Source organism: Lepidochelys olivacea (assembly GCF_965140295.1).
Source record: "Lepidochelys olivacea isolate rLepOli2 genome assembly, chromosome: 13".
NCBI lineage: Eukaryota > Metazoa > Chordata > Testudines > Cheloniidae > Lepidochelys > Lepidochelys olivacea.
The window spans coordinates 3,417,180-3,441,164 of NC_140423.1; the positions used below are offsets into that span (position 1 = coordinate 3,417,180).

General features: G+C 49.8%; 1 protein-coding gene across 2 annotated transcripts; it reads right to left on the minus strand.

Moving 5' to 3' along the window:
* Nucleotides 1-12,940: 12,940 nt before the first annotated feature.
* Nucleotides 12,941-15,831, minus strand: TMEM74B (transmembrane protein 74B). Of its 2 annotated transcripts, none has more exons than XM_084646346.1 (2): nt 15,752-15,831; nt 12,941-14,789 (listed from the first exon to the last, which is right to left on the minus strand). In XM_084646346.1, the coding sequence occupies exon 2, from the start codon at nt 14,747-14,749 to the stop codon at nt 14,045-14,047; it is 705 nt and encodes a 234-aa protein (XP_084502472.1). In that variant the 5' UTR covers nt 14,750-14,789; nt 15,752-15,831; the 3' UTR covers nt 12,941-14,044. The 2 variants fall into 2 exon arrangements, with proteins under 2 accessions (XP_084502472.1, XP_084502471.1); XM_084646345.1 differs by lacking the exon at nt 15,752-15,831 and adding an exon at nt 15,135-15,323.
* Between the last annotated feature and the right edge of the window lie 8,154 nt (nt 15,832-23,985).

The window sequence follows — 23,985 nt, forward strand, 5'->3', positions numbered from 1 at the left end:
GCAGCTGAGTCAGCGATTACCCTGGAGCAGAACAGGCCAGAACCCTCTTCTATTTCCTCTCCCAACATGTCTCCCCTCCCCTACTGCAGCTGGGCCTACCTGTGTAGCCCACAAGGGGCTCCCACCCAGCCAGCACCATCCTTTTCCCCCCTGAAACATTTGCACCAGACTGGCCAGTGGTGGTAGCGACGAGGGGGGTTGGCTCTCTCCTGTGGGTGGCTGTGAGGCAGAAGGGGTAGATTATATTTAACAGGGTGGTTATCTACAGAAAGAGCCCAAGCAGAAAACTGAGGGCCAGAAAGCCCCAGTTCTAAACATGTCTCTGCCACTGATTTCCTCTGACTTTGGGCAAGTCACTTCACCTCCCGGTGCCTCAGTTTCTCCCTCTGTGAAATCAGGGTAATACTACTCCAGAAGGGCATTGGATTCTTCTGTAAACATAGGAGGTGCTGTGGATGCTCCTGAGGAGGGGTTGGACTTTGCTCTTGTGAAGAGGAAAAAACTCAAGCCGAACGCTTTGACTATGCGCACGGCTAGGGCAGCAGAACTCCCCCTGTCTTCTGCCCTTTCAGTTCTCAGTGCCCCCTGTGTTCGGCCTCCTACAGAACGCAGTTTAAATACCGGCTAGTTTATCTGCAAGTCAATTAGCCGCACCCTCTTATTCAACCCACTGATCATCTTAGCTCTGCAATTTCTGAAGCAGTGGCCTTATCAACACTGAGCTCTCCTCTGCATCGCTTTTCTACTGGCTGAATTAATCATGCTCTGCAACCTTTGGGAAGGAGGAAAAATGCAGCCTGCTTTGATGAGGCCAATTAAAGTCAGTTGAGCTCTTGTGTGAGAGGGTGTTTTTTCTCTGTATCAACATTCCTTTGGCTGCAGTATTTAACCCCAGCTGGTTCATGGCTCTGTGATGCTGGAGGAGAAAAGACAAAAGGATACATTTTAAAAGGCAATTTGCCTTGGCCCCTCATTTTGTAACAATATAGAGTCAGACCACTGGTCTATGAAGCTCCTCATCCTGGCTCTGAAATCCCCAATGTGGATAATAAGTGGGAGATTTTCACAGATGAGTACGTGTCCCATGTTCCTAAATCCCCTTCTCACTTTAGAAATTCATAGAACAAACTGCTTATAGGGGGACATTTCTTACTGGCCCCCATCAGAGGGTAGCAACTCATGGCCTAAAGCAGAGGGATTTATATATGAGCTGCTCAGAACCTGTCAATGCAGTCAGAAATGTTGACCAAAATAATAGGGAAAATGTTTCCCAGATTTAACAATTTCCTCCCCATTTTTCAGCCCGTTCAAGTGTATCTCCCTTATTTTAAAGCCCTATCAAAGCAAAGAGTGACATCTTCATTATCTGTATAACCGTCTAGTCCTTTTTGAGAATCCTACAAAGCTTTTGTCCTTAAGCAGAGTTTCTGGCAATGAGTTCCACAGATTAATTATATGTGCTGCTTGGAAGAAAAAGTCCTTTTACCAGTTTTAAACTGGTTGATGGTGCAGAAAGATGAACAGAGCTAATATCTGACCGGTAGCACCCAAAGCCTTTGTCGTTGGTTGGGAGCATGTGCCAGGCGTCTCCAATTTAAGACAAGCAAAACCTAGTGGGAGGTGAGAATTCTTAGCAGCTGGAGAAAAGGGAGAGCGGATAAGCAGGAGCTACTTTAAAATCACAGCTGATTGGCTCTAAGGGGCTGGCCCCAGAAGGGCATGCTGGGGGAGAAAGTTGTTATAAGAAGGTAACCCTGAACTAGGTAGAGTTAATGACAGGGCAGCTAGAGCAGGGGCTCTGCTATATTGTGTTTACGATCACTCTGGGGCTGGTGCACAACAGGGAAAGAACCAGCTTGACTTTCAGATTCCTGGGTGAGGTTGTAGTTCTCTGTGAGAACTGGGGTGTGGACAGTCATGCCTCATGGTCGGAGTCGGGAGCCAGAAACTGGAGCCGGGATTCAGAGCTGGAGTCCAAGGCAGGAGTCAAGCCAAGGGTCAAAGCTGGAGTCGGAGTCATGGGTGGAGCAGAGGAGGATCTAGGATAAGGAGAGCAGAAATAGGCAGGCAGGCTCAGGAATCAGGCAAGTAGGTAGTGTCAAAAGTGGCTAGCAGCCAACCGGGGATCCACCTAGTTGCTCAGACAACTTCCTATGCCACCTCCTGGCTTAAGTAGTTCATCTAAACCAAGTGGTGGGGCTGGATGCTTTCCTCACTCAGGAGTTTTGTGGGTGGAGCCGTTGGTAAGATAGCTCCGCTAGCCCCCCTGCTCACTGGTTCCAGGGAGCTGCTGGGAGTGGGTAGTGGCCCTGGTCTGAATCATAGAATATCAGGGTTGGAAGGGACCCCAGAAGGTCATCTAGTCCAACCCCCTGCTCAAAGCAGGACCAATCCCAACTAACTCACCCCAGCCAGGGCTTTGTCAAGCCTGACCTTAAAAACCTCAAAGGAAGGAGATTCCACCACCTCCTTAGGTAACCCATTCCAGTGTTTCACAACCCTCCTAGTGAAAAAGCTTTTCCTAATATCCAACCTAAACCTCCCCCACTGCAACTTGAGACCATTACTCCTCGTTCTGTCATCAGCCACCACTGAGAACAGCCGAGCTCCATCGTCTTTGGAACCCCCTTTCAGGTAGTTGAAAGCAGCTATCAAATCCCCCCTCATTCTTCTCTTCCGCAGACTAAACAATCCCAGTTCCCTCAGCCTCTCCTCATAAGTCATGTGTTCCAGTCCCCTAATCATTTTTGTTGCCCTCCGCTGGACGCTTTTCAATTTTTCCACATCCTTCTTGTAGTGTGGGGCCCAAACCTGGACACAGTACTCCAGATGAGGCCTCACCAATGTCGAATAGAGGGGAACGATCACATCCCTCGATCTGCTGGCAATGCCCCTACCTATACATCCGCAAATGCCATTGGCCTTCTTGGCAACAGAGGCACACTGTTGACTCATATCCAGCTTCTCGTCCACTGTAACCCCTCGGTCCTTTTCTGCAGAACTGCTGCCGAGCCATTCGGTCCCTAGTCTGTAGCAGTGCATGGGATTCTTCCGTCCTAAGTGCAGGACTCTGCACTTGTTGAACCTCATCAGATTTCCTTTGGCTCAATCCTCTAATTTGTCTAGGGCCCTCTGTATCCTACCCCTACCCTCCAGCGTATCTACCTCTCCTCCCAGTTTAGTGTCATCTGCAAACTTGTTGAGGGTGCAATCCACACCATCCTCCAGATCATTAATGAAGATATTGAACAAAAGCGGCCCCAGGACCGACCCTTGGGGCACTCCGCTTGATACTGGCTGCCAACTAGACATGGAGCCATTGATCACTACCTGTTGAGCCTGACAATCTAGCCAGCTTTCTATCCACCTTATAGTCTATTCATCCAGCCCATACTTCTTTAACTTGCTGGCAAGAATACTGTGGGAGACCGTGTCAAAAGCTTCACTAAAGTCAAGGAATAACACGTCCACTGCTTTCCCCTCATCCACAGAGTCAGTTATCTCGTCATAGAAGGCAATTAGATTAGTCAGGCATGACTTGCCCTTGGTGAATCCATGCTGACTGTTCCTGATCACTTTCCTCTCCTCTAAGTGCTTCAGAATTGATTCCTTGGGGACCTGCTCCATGATTTTTCCAGGGACTGAGGTGAGGCTGACGGGCCTGTAGTTCCCCGGATCCTCCTCCTTCCCTTTTTTAAAGATGGGCACTACATTAGCCTTTTTCCAGTTGTCCGGGACTTCCCCGGATCGCCATGAGTTTTCAAAGATAATGGCCAATGGCTCTGCAATCACATCTGCCAACTCCTTTAGCACTCTCGGATGCAGCGCATCCAGCCCCATGCACTTGTGCTCGTCCAGCTTTTCTAAATAGTCCCGAACCACTTCTTTCTCCACAGAGGGCTGGTCCCCTCCTCCCAACGCTGTGTTGCCCAGTGCAGCCATCTGGAATCATAGAATCATAGAATATCAGGGTTGGAAGGGACCCCAGAAGGTCATCTAGTCCAACCCGCTGCTCGAAGCAGGACCAATTCCCAGTTAAATCATCCCAGCCAAGGCTTTGTCAAGCCTGACCTTAAAAACCTCTAAGGAAGGAGATTCTACCACCTCCCTAGGTAACGCATTCCAGTGTTTCACCACCCTCTTAGTGAAAAAGTTTTCCCTAATATCCAATCTAAACCTCCCCCACTGCAACTTGAGACCATTACTCCTCGTTCTGTCATCTGCTACCATTGAGAACAGTCTAGAGCCATCCTCTTTGGAACCCCCTTTCAGGTAGTTGAAAGCAGCTATCAAATCCCCCCTCATTCTTCTCTTCTGCAGGCTAAACAATCCCAGCTCCCTCAGCCTCTCCTCATAAGTCATGTGTTCCAGACCCCAATCATTTTTGTTGCCCTTCGCTGGACTCTCTCCAATTTATCCACATCCTTCTTGTAGTGTGGGGCCCAAAACTGGACACAGTACTCCAGATGAGGCCTCACCAATGTCGAATAGAGGGGAACGATCACGTCCCTCGATCTGCTCGCTATGCCCCTAGTTATACATCCCAAAATGTCGTTGGCCTTCTTGGCAACAAGGGCACACTGCTGACTCATATCCAGCTTCTCGTCCACTGTCACCCCTAGGTCCTTTTCCGCAGAACTGCTGCCTAGCCATTTGGTCCCTAGTCTGTAGCGGTGCATTGGATTCTTCCGTCCTAAGTGCAGGACCCTGCACTTATCCTTATTGAACCTCATCAGATTTCTTTTGGCCCAATCCTCCAATTTGTCTAGGTCCTTCTGTATCCTATCCCTCCCCTCCAGCGTATCTACCACTCCTCCCAGTTTAGTATCATCCGCAAATTTGCTGAGAGTGCAATCCACACCATCCTCCAGATCATTTATGAAGATATTGAACAAAACCGGCCCTAGGACTGACCCTTGGGGCACTCCACTTGATACCGGCTGCCAACTAGACATGGAGCCATTGATCACTACCCGTTGAGCCCGACAATCTAGCCAGCTTTCTACCCACCTTATAGTGCATTCATCCAGCCCATACTTCCTTAACTTGCTGACAAGAATACTGTGGGAGACCGTGTCAAAAGCTTTGCTAAAGTCAAGAAACAATACATCCACTGCTTTCCCTTCATCCACAGAACCAGTAATCTCATCATAAAAGGCGATTAGATTAGTCAGGCATGACCTTCCCTTGGTGAATCCATGCTGACTGTTCCTGATCACTTTCCTCTCATGCAAGTGCATCAGGATTGATTCTTTGAGGACCTGCTCCATGATTTTTCCAGGGACTGAGGTGAGGCTGACTGGCCTGTAGTTCCCAGGATCCTCCTTCTTCCCTTTTTTAAATGAGGAGCCGACCTCGTTCGTGAAGACTGCCTGGGGCAGCTGGGGTGTGAGACCTGTGACCCCGGGGCAAACAGGTTATCCCTAGCTGAGCTGGGACTACCCTCTCTTTGTGCAAAGCCCAGTTCAGTGGGGTCCTGCTCCATGACTGTGGTTCCTAGAAGCTACCATAATACAAAAGACCATTGTTAAAAACAATGACCAATAACAAGACACTAACCCTGGAGCGAACACATACACCTGTCCATTTTAGCAGCATCACCTCTCAGAGCAGCATCACACTTGCCTTAATAATAAATCTGGTTGGGCTCCCTAGTCTTCCCTAAACCACGAATGGGTCTGTGGCTCAGCATGGCGTGGGTGGGATGGAATGGAATCGCCTGCAGCCCACTGCTTCCAGCAGGAGTTGGGATTAGCTGTGTCCCAGACGTTTCGGAGGCCATGTACGGGTGAGGGCCTGCCCTGAACAGATGAGTGTGTAAAGGACCAGGTCACGGGATACAGTTTAATTGTACGGATAGGCCATTAAGGCAGACGGAGGTTGGACAATAAACACCCTGCTGCTGAGGCTCAGGCCGCAGGCAATGAAGAAACAGCCCTACTGCTCCATGGCTCAGAGACAAGGCACTTTATGTTCTAAGAACCGCACTTGCCAGAGTCGTGGCAGTAGCTGAAGGTCACTAGAGGACCCTTCGGGCTGCCTGCCTCCATGTCCCATTTCCTCAGCCCCTGCCTGGCATGTGATCTGTGACAGAGAACAGTTCCTGCAGCTGCTTATCCCGCAGACCCTCTGCCCACGGGGATTACAGAACGCCCCCTGGACAGCTGTCGGGCTCCTCAGCCGCCCAGCTCTCTGGAAGGCGGATTTCAAATCATCACTGTATGTTTGTGCTTTTCAAAGCCCCCTGCAGTGCTCACACAGCACTCGCTGAGTCAGACAGATGGGAAAGCCTTCGATTCTCTGCAACGGCAACGAAGTGACATGAGCTTTGCCCGCGGGCCCTCCCCCCATGTAGTAATTTTTGTTGTCAGAAGAGGGTCGTGGTTCAATGAAGTTTGAGAAACGCTGAGTTAGAGAGATGGGTCTTGTCACAGGCCTTGCTACTCCCTTTCCATTGTCACATCTCTTCCTACTATGTCCTCCCTGAAATCTCCCATTCCTCCCTTGTCTTCAGTACCCCTTAGCCCCCCTAGAGAGATCCCCTCTCCGTGCGCTATCCAGATGCTCCCTGGTGGCTTCCTGACTCCCTCTGCCTGTCTCTTTTCCCCAACAGCTCGCCAGCTCGCTCTCCTGTTCTCCTCTCTTGTACACACTGTAGTTCACCTGCTAACACTGTGTTCCCTGTGTTATAAGTGCCTAGAGAGACTGGAACCGAAATAAACGATTTCTCTTTATTAATCGCTAGGCCTATCACGCGGTTTGTGTCTGTGGCTCTTCAGAGGCCTGCATTTGTAGATGTCAAGGCCAGAAGGGACCATTACGCTCATCTTGTCTGACCTCCTGCATAATCCAGGCCAGAGAGCATAATTCCTGCACTGAGTCCATCGCTTCTGGTTGAGCGAGACATGGCTGAGGCAGCAGTTAAACTCCTCCTGTGAGTGCAGCGCTTTGGAAAGGAGACAGCCCAGACCTCTTCAACCCTCTGTTCATCCCTGAAATCAATCCAGCCTGGACAGGAACAAGTGTCCCAGTCCTGCCCTGCCAGTGTGCTGCACTTCTGAGCTAAAGGAACTCTCAGCCCATTTACCCTTTTTACATATTGGTATAACAAGAGCGTTCTTTCAGTCTTCTGGAACTTCCCCTCTGTTCCAAGACTTACTGAAAATCAACATTGAAGGTCCAGTGAACTCCTCAGCCAGTTCTTATAAAACTCTTTGATTCAAGTTATCCAGACCTGCTCATTTAAAAATGTCTAACTTTAGTAGCTACTCTTTAACATCCTCCTGAGATACTAGTAGGATGGAAAGAGTGTTGTTATATGATATGACTGCATCATCAGTTTTCCCCCCAATATAGGACAGAAATATTTATTGAACAATTCTGCCTTTTCTTCATTATTATTGATAATTCTATCATTTTCATCTAGTAATAGACCAGTACCATTTTTAGGATTCCTTTTGTTCCTAAAATATTTTAAAGCACCTTATTGTCCTTAATGCTGCTGGCCATAGAGTTCTCCTTGCATCCCTTTACTTCCTTTAACAATTTTCTATAATTCCTAGTTTCTGATTTATATACATTACTATTAACTTCCTCTTTCTTCCATTTGTTTTATATAAAAATTTTTAGAACTGCCTTCATTTTCCCTCTAAACCAGATCAATTTTTAATCGACATGGCCTTCTTCCTTGATTGTGGCTTTCTGAGCATTTAATAAGGTGTTCTTAAACAATTCCTACTTGTCATTCACATTTTCTGGATTGAATTCTTCCTCCCAGCTGATTTGGCTTGTAATAGTTTTCAGCTTTGTGAAATTGTCCTTCTTCCTCCCACACATTCTAGAGAGGTGTGTAAGGAGCCTGTTCCTGATCCAACCTGTTCTTAGGTTGGATATTAGGAAAAACTTTTTCACTAGGAGGGTGGTGAAACACTGGAATGCGTTACCTAGGGAGGTGGTGGAATCCCCTTCCTTAGAAGTTTTTAAGGTCAGCCTTGACAAAGCCCTGGCTGGGATGATTTAGTTGGGATTGGTCCTGCTCTGGGCAGGGGGTTGGACTAGATGGCCTCCAGAGGTCCCTTCCAACTCTGTTATTCTATGATTCTATGATCTGGAGGTCTGTAGCAGACACCAACTAATACCCCATTTGTGCTTTATCTGTTGATCCATAAGCATTCAGGATCATTTTCTTCCGTGTTAGCAGCGACTCAGAAACAGGAAATGCCATTTTTGACATGAAGTGCTTGTCCCCCTCCCCTTTTGCCCACTCTAACCTTCCTAAAAAGGTGGCAGACTTTGATTTTAACATGAATCTTCCTAGCAGGTGTCAGTAAAACCAACTAGATCAAATTTATGCTCACAAATACGCAATTCCAGTTCCTCTTATTTAGTACCAAGCTCCTAGCATTGGTATAGAGGCAATGTAAGAATTTCTTCTCTTCACATCCTTGTGTGTCTTGATTCATTTTGTTCTCAACATCTCAGCTTTGTCCACAACCTGGCGTTGGCTGGTAAAGAATCCCCCGGTGCCTTGCTCCTACCCTGCCGCAAGAAGAGAGGGGAGGCTGCGGGTCAGGACAGAAAGGCATTGACAGGGTTGTACGAGGGCACTTGCCCCACCCAGCTTCCTTTATGGGCCCAGTCCTACTACGACTGTAGTCAGTGGCAAAGCTCACAGTGACTTCAATGGGAGCAGGATCAGGCCCTGCGCCTGGCTCTCCCCGGCAATATCAAGCATTTCACTCCAATCGGTTCTGAAACAGACGCCAGCACACAACCAAAGTTCTAGAGAGCAAAACAATCGTACGGGATCACTCCACAGGCAGGCGTGTCCAAAGGGCAGAAAATTGACTGAGTGTTTTATCAATAATTTTAATTTGTCCAAGGAAAACAACAGCAAATAAATAAATAAATAAATAAATAAGTGCACTGTTTCGAGAAACCCCAGCTAGAAATCCATCTGCTCTGCACGGCTCCCTGTTAATCGCTCTAGCTTACGATAAAGGACATGGAGACGTTCCTCAAGGCAGAAAGCTCTCACAACATGTGGCTGCTTCAGTAACTGTATGCCCCTGGTATCATCGCAGGAGAGAAAGAAGCAAGTGACTATGGCACAAACAGGAAAACAAAGATTTGTTCACAGTTCTTTTATTTTGGCCAAATGAGTCTTCATTCCTCTCTGAAATAACCAAGGCCACTATTGGATCATCCCCCATGAGAGGCTGGGGGAAGATGGGGGTTCATAAGGCAGGGGAGTGAACAGACCCCTTCAGCTACATCAGACTGGGCCCCAAGAACGCCTTCCAAGATTTCAGCTAGGTTTTTCACCCCCATTCGGTCTCACACGAGAACACCCATAAGGGTGGTCAAGCCAGCAACAGGGGAAATGGCTGAAGAGGAGAAGTCAGTAAGAAAAGCCTGACGTGGTTTCCCAAACCTGCCAGGTGTTCCAAACACCCCTCCTGACTGAAGGCATAAGGCACGGCTCTCAAGAAAGGCCTGGCGTGATTTCCCACCAAGGCTGATCTGCAGTGAGCAAGATAGTCAGTTGGGGGAGCAGTTTATAGATCAGGAGTTTGAAGGAAGCTCTGACTCCAACACCTTCACACAAGCCATTGCTTAAGCCAAATGGCATGAGCAGACCAAGCCACGGTTGATTATATGGCTGTTTAAGGCAAAGCTGCAGGTGCAAATGCAGAGTCAGTTTGGAAACTTGGCCCTTTCTGTCCTATTGTGCCTCTAGTAGCATTGCAAAGGCCAGACGAGCAGCAGCCCTGTGTTCTGAGATATGGTGGGGAAGGGGTTCATTTTCACCAGTGGTGGTCTTTGGTCTTTCACACCTTGGATAGACATTTAACCCACTTTGCACACATGTAAATGACTGTGCAAGGTGCAGGGCAACAGAGAATCAACCCCTCTCTCCCTAAACTTCAGAACAAGGGGCTTAAGGCTCCAAGATGCACTTCCCTTATGCAACAGTCCTCATGTAGTTCCCTGGAACCCCGCATTCCCATGCTCTGCAGTGCCCTGGTCCCCTCATTCCCGTGCTCTGCATTGCCCTGGATCCCCTTGTTCCCATGCAGTGCAGTGCCGTGCCGTGTCCCCTCATTCCCATACTCTGCAGTGCCCTGTGTCCCTTCATTCCCATGCAGTGCAGTGCCCTGGATCCCCACATATCCATGCTGTCTAGTGCCTTATAACTCAAGAAGGTTTTAATCTCACTCACTTCTAGAACCAATTCTTTCTGCAGCTCCCGATGGCTTCTAACCAGCAGTTATCCAACGGTTATGTTAGCAACTGCCACAAACTCTGCATAACTTGCATAAACTGGAGCAGATGGCAGCTGTCTTTATCTTTAATATGGTATACTGGGTGAAGACCACAGGTCCTGCATGCAATGCTCCAACCTGATACGTGCAGCCAGGAATGCGATTGGCATGAGCCTCCCCACTCCGTTAATATTGACGGTGGCCCAATTCCATTGGCCAAATCCACAGGCCCCATTTTGGTCACTAAGAGTATTCTGTTCTCCCTCTGCAGGATATTAGTAATTCCTATTAAGGTAAATGGAAGTTACTTGAATCCTGCTGCAGGAGAATATAGCCCCTGGAAGGCAGATCCCATCTGATCAGCTGCTGTACCGTAATGGTAAAGGGCAGCTCTGCAAACCACCACACAATCCAGCACTCAATCATGCATGCACTCTTTCTTTTTATACTCCTAAGGCAGAAATCCACAAATTCTAATCAGCAAAGATTGCAGGGAGGCCTTGATTAAATAGCCCTTTTCTTGTTTCTCATGATAACTTCTATTTTTCTCTTACTGGAGAACTCATGACAGAAAAAAATTACCCATTTACAAACAAACCTGGTTTTACATGTAAATGTGAAAGGATCTGACAATGTAACTGGCATGTGAAACAGACTGAGGTGGAGATCTGTTTCATTTTGGTTCATTCCACTTCAGAATTAAGACTCTCTATAGTCAAGAGTCTTGCAGAGTGATTGCAAAGTTCCTTCCAATATCCAGTGATTTTATTTAAGTGGGTGGAAAAAGTGAGGGAAACTCACTTCCTTCCCTAAAAGAATCAAATAAACCCTGATCCTTGGCTCTAGGGCCTATCTGACTCCCAAGCTAATAGAAATCAGCTCTGGCCTTCAGCTCTGGCCTTAAGATCAAACATTTTCCCAGCCAAGGAACAGATTTTCCCTTCACTTTAGAAGGTTTGTGGGTTTTATTATCACTTGCTAAATACATTGTTGCCCATTATTCAGCTTAGTCCATAGCTTCAAGCGCTCTGGGTTGGTTTTCTCCTCCATCTTATGAATTCAACAAATCACTGGGCAAAGACCAGAACAAAGAAAAGAGAAAATAGAAGTAAAGCACAATGTAAAGAGCAAGTGCTGGACACGTGTGGATACCTGTGCTCATATGTGAGGTGAATGTTTGCCAGCAAAATGAGAGGCTTTAAATTGAGTACACATTATAGTTTACCAGCATCTGGCTGACTTTTTCAAAAAAATCTTTCTCAATTCCTCGAGATGTCTGATGCTGCAGCCTCTCTCTCTAATGGACTATTTCCCTAGATACACTTCATTCATCCTAAATATTTATATTTCAATCAAGGGGATTTCTTCCCCATCCTCCAGACCTCCTTAAGGGATAACACATTAATACACAGAGAAAGCAATGACAGCCTGATTCCATTAAATTCTCTTCTTAAACAGTCTTATGTTATAATACAAATGGAGTCCTTCTTATACTCACATAAATCAGGTGTTCAGCAGATCTAATCTCCTAACAGGTTCATCCTTTCATCACTTAAGAAGCATTTTATCTTATTTAAAGTAATAGAAATTGATGATCACAGTTTTATTCCTTTAACAGGTTTATTCTCGGAACTGGTCTCCTTGTCACTGTAATTTGGTATTCCGGGGGTTCTTTTAATTAATTGGAGCGGTTTAGTCTTTAATCCAGACATCCATTGGAAGTGGATTTTGTGTTCTTATATCAGGTTTATAGCCTAGGGCCAGATTCCTGCGCCCTTTATTCACATGACTAATCCCAAGGGGCCAAATCCACTCCCATTGAGCCTGATTCTGAACCTTCTGGGAAGCACTTAGGGCCCTGATCTCCTACTGATACCAGTGTCAGTTACTGGTCTGCACCTGACAGGGTCAGGCTGATTGACTTCAGCGGGCATGGCATTTGCTCAACACCTGCACTGATTTGGCCCACTGATTTTAACCTCAGTCACTGATGTGCACGCTGTTTACTGTCCTGCAGACCTTCCTCAAGCAAACCTCCCCAACAATGTTGGGATAGGAGGTCTGAGTAAGGACTGCACTGCTGGTTCCCACTGATTTCAGCAGAAGGAGGCTCAAGCTCCAGAGGCTAGGGTCTTGATCCAAAGCCCAGTGAAGATAACGGAAAGACTCCTATTGACTTCAGTGCAGTTTTGGATCAGGTGTTTAGTAGGATTTCACCAAGACTTCTAAATGCTTGACAGAGAGTTAAAGAACACGGCATATGAGATGTAATTAACGACACACAGATCATGACTTCTGGAGACCATTAAAGAATGTGGTACTTCAATGGAGTTTTTTCCCCAGGGTGATAGAGACCATAGTTTGGCCCTGTATCTTTACAATGATAGCAAGAACCAACCTCAAACTGCTAGGAAAAATACCTGCCTGTGTATTGACAAACCCCCAAAAGCTGGAGAACTTTGATAATTATTTTAGGGATAACTTTTGGAAGCACTGAAATAAAATATGACATGAGCAAATCTGTCACAAGCAAAATTATTTTTTTGCTTGTAAGCATTTTTGTTTGGCTATTTAAATATGTATTTGTATGTGCCTGGGCACATTTGAATGAAGCCATTAATAGTATATATTTATTTATATACTATTATATATGATATATTTATTGCAGTACACTGCAAATGTCACCTTTTGTTGGGATTACTTTCCGATCTAATTCCACTTTTAAACTTCCTCCTGACACTGGTGTTTTCTCTCTCTATGCAAAATATTGTGCTTTACTTATATTTCAGGTTTTATTGCCAAAATGTTACTTCATCTCCTAATTGCACACCATGTCTCCTGGCATCAGCACAAATGACCAGACTCAGACTTCTGAATGGGGAAGACCAGTTCAATTAAAACGAAAATCTGGAAACTGTTTAAAATGCAAGTCGTTTTTCTGTTTTGTTTTTTCTTCTGGACAAAGAACCAGATTTTTTTTTTTTTTTGTAAAGGCTTGAGGACTGTGGATTTGCTGGTGTGACTGGCAGGTGGAGTGAGGATTGTGTGTTTTCCAGGTCTCTGTCCTGCTTTCAGAAGTAGGATAGGTGCAATGCAAATATTGTGAAGGATTGGAGAAGTCTTTTATATTCACATAACTTGTAAAAATGGTCACTTTTTCCACATATTCTTCCCTTATAGTTAGGAACAGTGAAAGCTCAGATTCTATGCCACACAAGTTTTACAATTAACTATTGCTAAAAAGTTGTTGACTGCTGGAAATTATACCTGACATAAAAAAACAAAACACAAAACACAGACTCCAAATGTGCTTTGTGTTCCATAAATCACCTAGCAGAGGACCACCGATATGTAACTTTGGCTGTGCTCATTACTGCAGGCTACCCTTGGCTGCACATCAGTCAAAGGTCATGGGGATACAGTATTGTACATGGCACAGAGAACTTCCAGATATCTTGAAGTTTTCTTTCATTCTGATGTTAGGGCTTAGGAAAGCAGCTCTTCCCAAAATGAAATAAAAAAGAAACAGTTGGTTTCCAAAAGCCTGCTGGACTAGGTACTTAGTTATATTCAATAGTCAGGTGAGTGTCTGATCTGCATTTTCAACGTCTGCTTTTGCTCCCAGATATTTTCGTGAAAGTCCAATAGTCCTACTCTGCTCTGAGGTATGGAGTTAATGTAAAACCTCCATGCTGAACAGTTTAAAAACCCCTTTTATCAGTTTGTTCACCTAAAGAGGAAGAGTGAAGGCCCAAGCTGAAACAGCAAGAGTGAGGGGTCTAAGAACCCTGGCTGACAATTGTAGTCTCTGTCACCTGGATGACTTCATTCTCTACCAAGGATTGTCCCCCATCGCCATTGAGTTGCCTCAGTCTCAGATTTATAGATCCGTAGGTTTTCCTTGCCCCCCTGGAGCCCGGGAAGGTCCGTCTCCGGTACAGCTCCCCTTTGTAGATGGAGACCAGCAGCAGCACGGAGAGCAGCATGCCCCCCAAGGTCAGCAGGCCCAGCCCTGCGATGATACACTTGTCCAAGTGGGAGCCCAGGCGCGCGTAGTATATCTCCAGCCTCTCCATCTCCCGGGCCGTCACTGCGGCGGGGTCCACCCGGGGCTGGCGGGGGATGGTGTAGGCGATCACCACCAGCACGATCCCGCTCACGAGGAAGATCAAGGCCGAAATGAACCCATAGTCCACGGAGTGGCCAGCGGGCTCTGGCAGGGGCCCATCCTCCGACCGGGGCGAGAGGTCTCCGCGCTGCGCCCTGGGCCGGGCGGCGCCTCCCCGGGGGCCGCTCCCCGCCTCCTCGCGGCTCCGGAACCAGGTTTCCTCTTCCTCCGGCGCCTGGTAGGAGGCGTTGTCCAGGCCGGCGCTGGGAGCTGTCCGCGGTGCTGAGCAGCCCCCGGCTCCCTGCGGCGCCGCTCCCCGGCTGGCCCCAGGGCCCTTCCCGAGGCTCCTCAGCTCCAGGGGGCAGGAAGTCGCCATGGGCCAGCAGCTCCCCGGGGCATCCCCGTCAGCGCCGGGTCTGCGGAGACACGAGACGGGCCCGCAGGCCGGGCTGTGAACGGCCCGCAGCTCCCCGGCCACGCCCTGCAGCGGCAGGGGCCCCGGGGGCAGGGCCAGCTCCCCGCGGCCGAGCTGCAGCTCCCCGGGCTGTGGAAGCGCTGGGCAGGGCAGAGCTTCCTCCGCGCCCCAGCGCCCCAGCTGCAGCCAGCGCCCCACGGCCATGCAGCCCCCCGGGCCAGGGGCCGGCCGGACCGCCCGGGGGTCACCGCCCAGCGCCTCCGCCGCGGGTGCACTGGGAAGCCCTGGCCGGCTGCAGAAGGCACCGCCCCCCCTACACACACACACACACTTGTTATTCTCCTACCTGCCCTGGAGGGCTGGCTGCGCCAGGGGCCGGGCTGGGCTCAGGGCAGCCCGCGGGAGAGCCCCGCTGTGCCACCCGCCCTGGGTGCTGGGGGGCCGCTGCTCCGGCCAGTGTCGTGCCCCGCCAGCAGCTGGCCGCTTTCATCTCGCAGCCCCCCGCCGCCCGGTGCCCTTCCGCGGGAAGGATGGAGATCAGGACGGCGGCGGGGCTGCGCTTTCCAGCCCCGGGAGTTAAGTAACGCAATCCCCCGCCCAGCTCAGCACCAGCCTCCTCCCTCCCCGCCCCGGCTGCCCTACATTCCCCAGGACCTGGCACCGTCAGACACACCTACTCCAAAGCACCCGGCTCAGCCACCAGCCAGAGCCCCGGGAAGCGGCACAGTCCCCTGGGGCGCGGCGGGGAGCAGCGTCCCGTCCCCCTCCCCGCCCCAGCTGGCTCTGCCGGAGCCCGGATCGCCTATCCGTGCAAGCTGGCTGGGGGGGGGGGGAATCCAGCCAGGGAACGGGGACGGTAAACAAAGCCGCCGCCAGGTTCTCACGCAATCGCCCAACGGAGCAAATCATGCACCTGGTGCCAGACAACGAGCCCCTGCAAGGCCGGGACGCGAGGACGCCTACCTGGCCGGGCAGAGCCAGAGCCACCCTCCCAAGGCGATCGGGCCCCCGGGCTGCTCCGGTGGGCCGGACGGGGCTCTCTGCGGAGCAGGTGGGAGACATCCCCTCTGTGCCAGGCAGCCAATGGGGCCGGCTGCGGAGAGCCCGGCAGAGGGGCCGAGCGGGCGCGGTGATGAAGACAAGCCAATGAGGGCACATACCTGCGGGCTGGGGGGGGTGGGGAGGGAGGGAGAGGGAGCGGTGTGTGCAGGACTGGGGGGGGGCACGGTGCTGCGGGGCCCAGCCCCAAGCCAGATGCCAAGGCTCAGAGGCGAGACAGGCCAAGCGCATGGAACCAGATCCCGGCTGGGGAGAGAGACCTGCCGGGGAGAAAGTCCGGGAACTGCGCTGGGCGCGTGCTGGGGGGCGACGCAGAGACCAGTGTGGGGAAGAGAGGGGTCATTTCTCCCGTCACTCAAAGCAGGGAGGAGTCCCATAGGGGTTGGGGCCAGAGCGCCGCTCCTGCAAACTAAGTCAATGTATGTCAGTGGGATCAGCCCCTACAAGTTCCCAGCTGTACAGTGATGAAGCAATTGCTCACTGGTTTCAGAGGGGCAGCCCTGTTAGTCTGTATCAGCAAGGACAAGGAGGAGTCCCTGTGGCACCTTAGAGACTAACATGAATTTGGGCATAAGCTTTCCGTGGGCTAAACCTCACTTCCTCAGATGCATGGAGTGGAACATACAGCCGGCAGCAGGTTTAAACATACAGAAAAGATGGGCATAATGCCCGTCGTGGCACAATGCACCCTGAAGAGCAGCAGGACTATGCCCCGGGCCCTAGAACAGTCTGAACCCCCCCCCCCGTGCACCTTCCGTCGCAGATTTCTGCTACCTGCTTTTCATATAGCACTGGACATATTCCAGACATGTCAGATGTTAACCCTTCCATTTCCCGATCCCTGTGGTGACCTGCTGGCATGAGAGTGCTTTAGTTTATTTGTTCCTAAACTATGTGTTATTTTAGTTTTAGTACCTGTACCTAGAGATTGTGTTGTGGACATAAATACACAATGATATGGGGCCTGGGGGTATTCAAAGCCACCCAGGGAATGTAGACCCCCAATGCCCAGTCACTGTAATGCAGAGATATCTCTCAGGCAGCTTCAGAACCTCGGCCATAACAATACACAGAGTTCTTAGACTGACAGGTAGATGCTCTGACACCATGCTGAGGAGTGTGGTGTAATAACTAGAATAGAATAAAATATTAGACCACATTTATCTCAGGAGCAATTCGTTTGTATCTGACACAGTTCCACCATGGATACATTTGGCCCATGGTCACTACTGTTCATAAGATTAACGATTACCTTTATCTTCATTATCCATCTCTGCATAAGCTTTAACTTTGCCTTTTTTTAAAACAAACAAACAAACAAACAAACCCTATTGCTAATGTTTGGGGGAGGGGGATTTTAGCTGCTTTGTCGCACTTTCTGATATGACTGGGATGCACCCAGTTCTGCTGAGTCGGCAGGTCTCAGCCCAGTACGCAGTAGAGACATGGCCACACTGTAGCCGGAACTAAATGGCATCCATGTAAATAGCCTTAATGGAGAGGCCAAGGACTGACTAGGAATGGAGACTGAACTTTCCTCTCACCCCTAGAAGCAATCTCTCAAGGTTGGGGCTGGGGCACTATGCTGGGGCATTGTATGGGAGGTTTGCACAGTCATTCGCTGCCTTGCACCTGTTCCATGGATACGGGGTTTCAGTCTCTGTTTTTGTCAGGTCAGGAATTCTTTCGGGGCAGTCCTCTGGCCTGTGTTACACAGGAGCCCAGACTGGATGATCACAGTGGTCCCTTCTGGCCTTGGAATCTGTGCATCTCTGAGCAGGACAGTATTGTTTAAAGACATATGCATTGAATTTTGTGGTATGCTGCCTGATCATACAATGCAGCCACTCACTCATTTCCCCAATTCCATCTTGGTACTTTGTCAGATCTCACAACGCTTTCCAGGAGCCTAGAATCTGCTGTTTCCCAGGATGTATCCATAACTGGGGCCTTAAAAGCGTAATTAAAAATAAACAAAAGTGCATCCCAATATGTTAACCACATGTACATAGATTTCCAGAGCAACACATTCCTAGGGCTAGGAAAAGATCCTCAGAACCAGGTAGATCAGGGGAGATGCTTAATCCAGAATGATACATCCACATGGGAATATGTGTAGATAGAGTGTGTGCATAAGTGTGTGAATAGACTGATAAATACTGACATAAGAGACAGATCTATCGACTAGACAGAGACACTAATTATATTGAATTCATTGTAATAAAAAAATTCCAGCCAAGATGCCCTCTAGCAAAGCAGTGATTAATTTATTATCTCACTGTTTTGGTCTGTGAACTGCTTTCTATGGGGCTCAGAACATGGCGGCCAACATTTTCAGAAGTGACAAGTGACTTTGGGTGCCCAGCCAGAGAGGGCCCAATTGTCTGAAAGAGCTGAGAGCACCATCCTCTGAGAATCAGGCCCCACAACAGAGCAAGCTGAACCTGTAAGGCCAGGCACCACGAGCTTGTCAGTTCCAGGTCTCCATCCCTTTAAGGCCAGGATTTGGAGAGCATGTGACTGGAACTGGTAACTCAGAGCCTGACCCACTGGGCTATAAGAGAGGCATCCTTGCTCTCACTAAAGCAGAGTGTATGGCTGTGAAATTGGAGCTGCTTTGTTGGGAGAGCTGAAGGGGAGCAGCTGTGGCTGTTAAGTCCATCCTGGCAGAGAATCCTCAGGGGGGCTGTGGAAAGATGCTGCTTAGCAGGCTGGAGGCTGCCAGGATGTGGTCTGAACCACTGCAGCTGAGGGGTGACCTGATTTCCTGGCCCCCCTGCTCCAAGGGGTGAATGCCTACAACCTGAAGGGTTACAGGGTGAAGGTCTGGGGAACTGGTGTTTTGAAGATCTATTTGCAGAGCTGAAGGAAAGCTCTGGATAGCTGAAGGTTTTGAAAACTGACTGGTCTAATGTGAAGGGGCGCTGAGGGAAACCCTCAGGCTGAGCAACTCTCCTGTGCCAGTGTGGGGATGTAACTTGTCTTTGGAGACTCTCTGTTGAACCAGTCTCCTGGAAGGCAGGTTTGGTTTGGACCTTTGTATTCTGTTTGAGACCATCCCCTGTGTGGGAAACTGAGCCTTCATGACACTGATGAGGGTCTGAATTGACAGGAACCCCCTTTGGCCCTTTCATGAGTCTCAAGTTGAGCTCCCAAAGCATCAAGGCACTGCAGATCACTAGTCACTTCTGAAAAATCTTGGCCTGCAGTGATGAGCCAACAAGCAAGATAAAGTCACAGCCCTATAATGCACAACTTGGATCTGTGACACATGGCAGTGAAATGCTCTTTCTATAACCATGAACATACAGGGACCGGGAGAGACAACACCGTGTGTGGCAGCATAAACTCCCTCTTCACATGCTGTAAGAAACAAGCTCACTCTTGCCACACTTCAACCAAGAAGGTCTCGGGGGACCGGGTTCATGCAGCCCTTTCTTCACTTGCGGACCTTTCCTCCTGCTCTGACATTCAGGACACTTTCTCCTTCCTTTGTGCCCCTGTTACTTTGACTGTTTTGTACAGGGGTTCCCCCTATACTTCCTTCCTCCCCCGGCAACTGTCCTCCTCAGTCTGTGATAGATCCTGTGTCCAGTGGTGCAGGAAGGAGGTGAAGGGACGCACTGGCAGAGCGATGCCGTTGTTTTCTCACTTAAGTAAAAGGCTTTTTCACGGCTTTGGCCAAGGAGCGAGTCCGTGCCACTTGGCCAACCAACTCCTGGGAAGTGAGGCTCACGGGGAGAGCTAGATTTGGCTCCTCGCAAACGTCAGGAGGCTTTGGAATGTAGCGCAGCGTCGCAGCTGTGGGATATGAAATGGGGGAGGGTGGACAAAGATCTGGGGGAGGGAGTAGTTTCCTGTAACCTCGCTTTGGAATTTGTTTCCCTTCAGCTTGGTCTACACACAGAAGTAAGACCTAGGTAAAGCAACCTAGTCTGGATGCAGTTATACCAGTCCGGCTAGTTCCCATACAGGACGGGGAACACGCTAGACGAGGGGGTTCAACTTTTGTGGAATCGCAGCCCACCTGAGTATTTTCTTTCAACTTGGAGGCCCCTCCCCCCATTACAATAGCAGGAAGGGTACTGCCCCCTTGCATAGCTAATGCATTTGGCCTGGCCACACCTCTGTCTTGACGGAGGGGTGGCCAAATTGCAGTGGTGATGCAACCTCGTGTGCCGGGACGCAGTGCCACTCACTCAAATTAGCCCCCGCTGACGCTCCCTCGTGCCAGCAGGAAAGGGGCTCTGCTGTAATCAGTATTAGGGTATTAGTGTAACTAGCTAGGCACAAAAATCACACCCCGCCCCCAAACACCATAGTTATACCAGCCCAACCCAGTGTGTCGGCCAGGCCTTGGTCTACTCGGGTGCATTCTGACAGCAAACAACTGGTCCTTGGGAAGGGTTTCTGAGTCCTGGGGGAAATCCAGATCAGAGCAGGGACAGGCAATGGGGTGGTAATATGACTTCTGCCCTTGCTGGCACTGGGGGAGCTGGACTGAGAAAATCCTCCTCAAGATAAGGCCAAAGAGTTCACCGCAGACAGACGGACAGAAAAAGGGAGGCAACACAGAAGCATGGAGCTCAAGGGCCATCTGGCTGGACAGCAGCATCCACAGAATAGTGAGCGGCACGAGAAGCAGAGAAATCCCTCACTCTCCCTTCCAAAGGGCAGCAGGATTTTAACAAGTGGCTGCTGCAAAGGCCGAGAGCTCACTCCAGCTCACCAGTGACTAATGCTCTGCTCTTCTTTCCAGGAAGCACTCTCTGAGCTCCACTTCCCCAAATACAATCCCACCTCGAGCCCTTGAGCTGTAGGCAGAAACGATGCCCTCAGCTGTCTTGTCCCCAGCTGACTGCTCCCTGTGTCTGTGCACCCCAGTCAATCCCAGGTCCTCTGATGTGGGTCAGAGCTGTAAATCTTCATCTTAGGCACCCAGCATAAAGGCACCTGTGTGTATGCACAGCTGGGAAGGATGGTTCAGTGGTTAGAGTGCTACCCTGGACTTGGGAGACCCAGGCTCCGTTCCTTGTTCTGCCACAGCCTTCCTTTGAGACCGTGGGAAGTCACTTAGCCTCTCTGTGCCTCAGTTTCCCATCTGTAAAATGTGGATAGCAGCCCTGCCGTGCCCCACGGGGGTGTTGTGAGATGCTAAAACACTGCAGGGATGGGATCCACCTAAGTACCTGAGATGTGTGTGAACGTAGACACTGTCTACACTTGGAGCCTGATTCACCAGTGTGCCTCTCCAGCTGTATGCTGGTGTAGCCCATACAACGTCAGCTGAGTTGCACTGCAATAAAAATGGAGTAGTGCAGCGATGAACCAGGCCTGTTTATGCTGGTATCAGCTTCCTGCCTGTTGCCATCCCTCTCTTGGACTTGTGGAGAATGGAACCTGATGGCCCAACAGGACTTTTCTCTCACCTTCTGGTGGCCAATCCACGTGGCGCTGCCTACATGCTCCGCTGACATCTCTGAGAGAGTTAGCTTCCTCTCTTAGCTCTGCTTTATGCAATTAGGACAGGCACTAAATCCAGATAGAGACTGGGAGTGGCTGGGTCATTACACATATTGAATCTATTCCCCTAGTTAAGTATCCTCACACCTTCTTGTCTACTGTCTAAATGGGCCATCTTGATTATCACCACAAAAGTTTTCTTCTCCTGCTGATAATAGCTCATCTTAACTAATTAGCCTCTCACAGTTTGTATGGCAACTTCCACCTTCTCTGTATGTACATATAGATCTTCTTACTATATGTTCCATTCTATGCATCCGATGAAGCTTATGCTCTAATACATTTGTTCCTCTCTGAGAAGTCCTCCTGTTCTTTTTTCTAAATCCATCTAATGTTTGTTCTGCTCTCCACTCTCTGCATTTGTTAACCTGAGCTATTGCACTTGAAACATTGCCACGAGACTAACAAGCTCCCTTCTTATTTTTCCTGCACTCCTCTCCCAGCTGCAGTGTGCTCCTTTTTCCCGTCTGGTGGGCATCTGCAGTGAGAGAGAGCGAGGCTGTTGGCTTTCTTGCTTAGCTTCAGTTGTTTTCTCTTTTGACAGAGGCAAGGAGCCCTCTCCTGCATTCTCTGCCAAAGCACTTGAGGTCAGGTGTTGTTTTGCAAGACTCACTGCTGCCTCCCTGCTTTGCTTGGAGTGCCGCAGTAAAAAAAAAACCACATTTTCAAAGTTGAGTCACCAGTTGCTTTTATTCTGCTCACTGCTGGGTGCTGCTGCACAGTGGAAGCTGCGGAGCTTGTGCAGCAGACTCCGCTTGGCTCAAGGACGAGGTGGTAGCAGAGAGAAGATGCCCCAGAGTCCTTAGGAGGCCAGTGAGTGTGCCCAGCCAGCAGGGTGGCAGATTGCCTGGTGGCTTTGTGCTGCCAGAATGCAGCTGGAGGAGGAGCAGAAACTGCATCTAGAGCACAGGCTGGCCTGGCTGAGGAGAGAACTGGTAAGACATCTTCAATTTTATAGCCCTCCCTGGAGCCCTCCCTTCCCTCTGTGCAGTAAGAGAGAGATGCAAACATGCAAGCACGCACGCAGCCAAGACTGCGAGCGCAGGGGGACATGCAAAGCGATACACTGAAACACACACAGAGCTCCTCCATAAACATACCCAAATGTAAACACACATGCAAGCCCACCCCGCCGCAGAGAGAGGCTCTTCTGGGTCAGTGTTTGTGCACACACCTTTGAAATAAACACGCAAGCATGAACATTCATTCGTACATAAACACACACGTACACACCTGCCCACAAACATACCTGCAGAAACGTTGAGAGAAACACGCATTTGCCAGCATCAGTACACATTCACAGCAGCAAACCCACATGTGGGCGCACACAGACAGACACAGAGGCGCACTGACAAACACATATACGCAAATAGTCTGCACATCACAGGGACGAGTCTCCCTCTCTAATCACAATTAGCATTTATATGGCACTTTCACATTCAGTGCATTTTGCACACCCTAGGTGCCGGATCCCCTTGCACCGCTGTGAGTTAGGCGGCTTTTATTTCAAAGGGACTGAGGGGAAACAGGCCAAGAGGTCGTGTTCTCCCCTGCTCCAGATGAAGTAAGCGGCAAAACTACTAACTTCAGCAGGCTCAGGCCCTACGGGACTTGTCCAAGGCCATGGCAGCATCTGTGATTAGAACCTGTTCCCAGAATGACTAATCCCTGGCGTCCTCCCTGCCTCCTGCTCAGAGGCTGCCTTGCCTGCTGACCTTCCCCCATTAGACACTGTACAGTGCTCCTTGCTGTCCGTCCCAGTCCACCTCCTGACTCCTCACCTGCCTCAGTTAAACCTCCTCCCGCACCCTGCGCTGGGAGGAGCTATCTCCACGCAGCCACTGTGTCCCTGTAGCCTCGGTCTCCTGCTGGGAAGGAGGGCCGCCCCTCTCGCCCCCAGGATTCCTCCTGTCCCCCCTGGGAAGGGCTTGATGTCTCTTGAGACAGTCTCTTTGCCTGACCCCAGCCTCCCCCTTTGCTCTGTGCTACGCAGACCGCACGTGCACGCTGCGTCCCTTTCACCACATCTGGGTCAGCATTGGCTAGCCAATGCTCTGCAGGTCAGGAGTGGAATGAAGCTAGGGGACTGGAGCAGCCGGTGAGGTGGAAAGGGAGCTTGTGAATTTACCATGTGATCAGTTTTATATCCTGGCCCCTAAAGCTCCTAGCACTGGGAAGACCTTTGAGTGCTACGTCATGGGCTAGTCTGGCAATAGCATACGCGTGGGGGAGATCACGCCAAGCCCGTGGGGGTGATCCTAGCAAAGTCCTTCTTGTGTCACCACCTTTGGCTGCCTAATCCAGAATACCACCCAGATTCCGATGGGTTTGGGTCAGCGTGCACAGGGAAGCAATCCCAGCCACCTTAAACCTAACGTGCTCCTTGCTGGGGTGGGCGGCAGTTAAAGGGAACTGGGATGAGCAGGGTCCTCTTCCCCCCAAAATACGTAAGCTGAGGATGGTAGAAGACGCTTCGTCTGGCAAATCCTGCTACGCGGGTGGGCTGACCACAAAGCCAAATGATCTACAAGAATTAAAACCCTGGAATATAGACTTCAGGAGCTCCGATACCATGGCAACGAGGATGGGGTGGATGGATAGATAGGAGAAGGCCA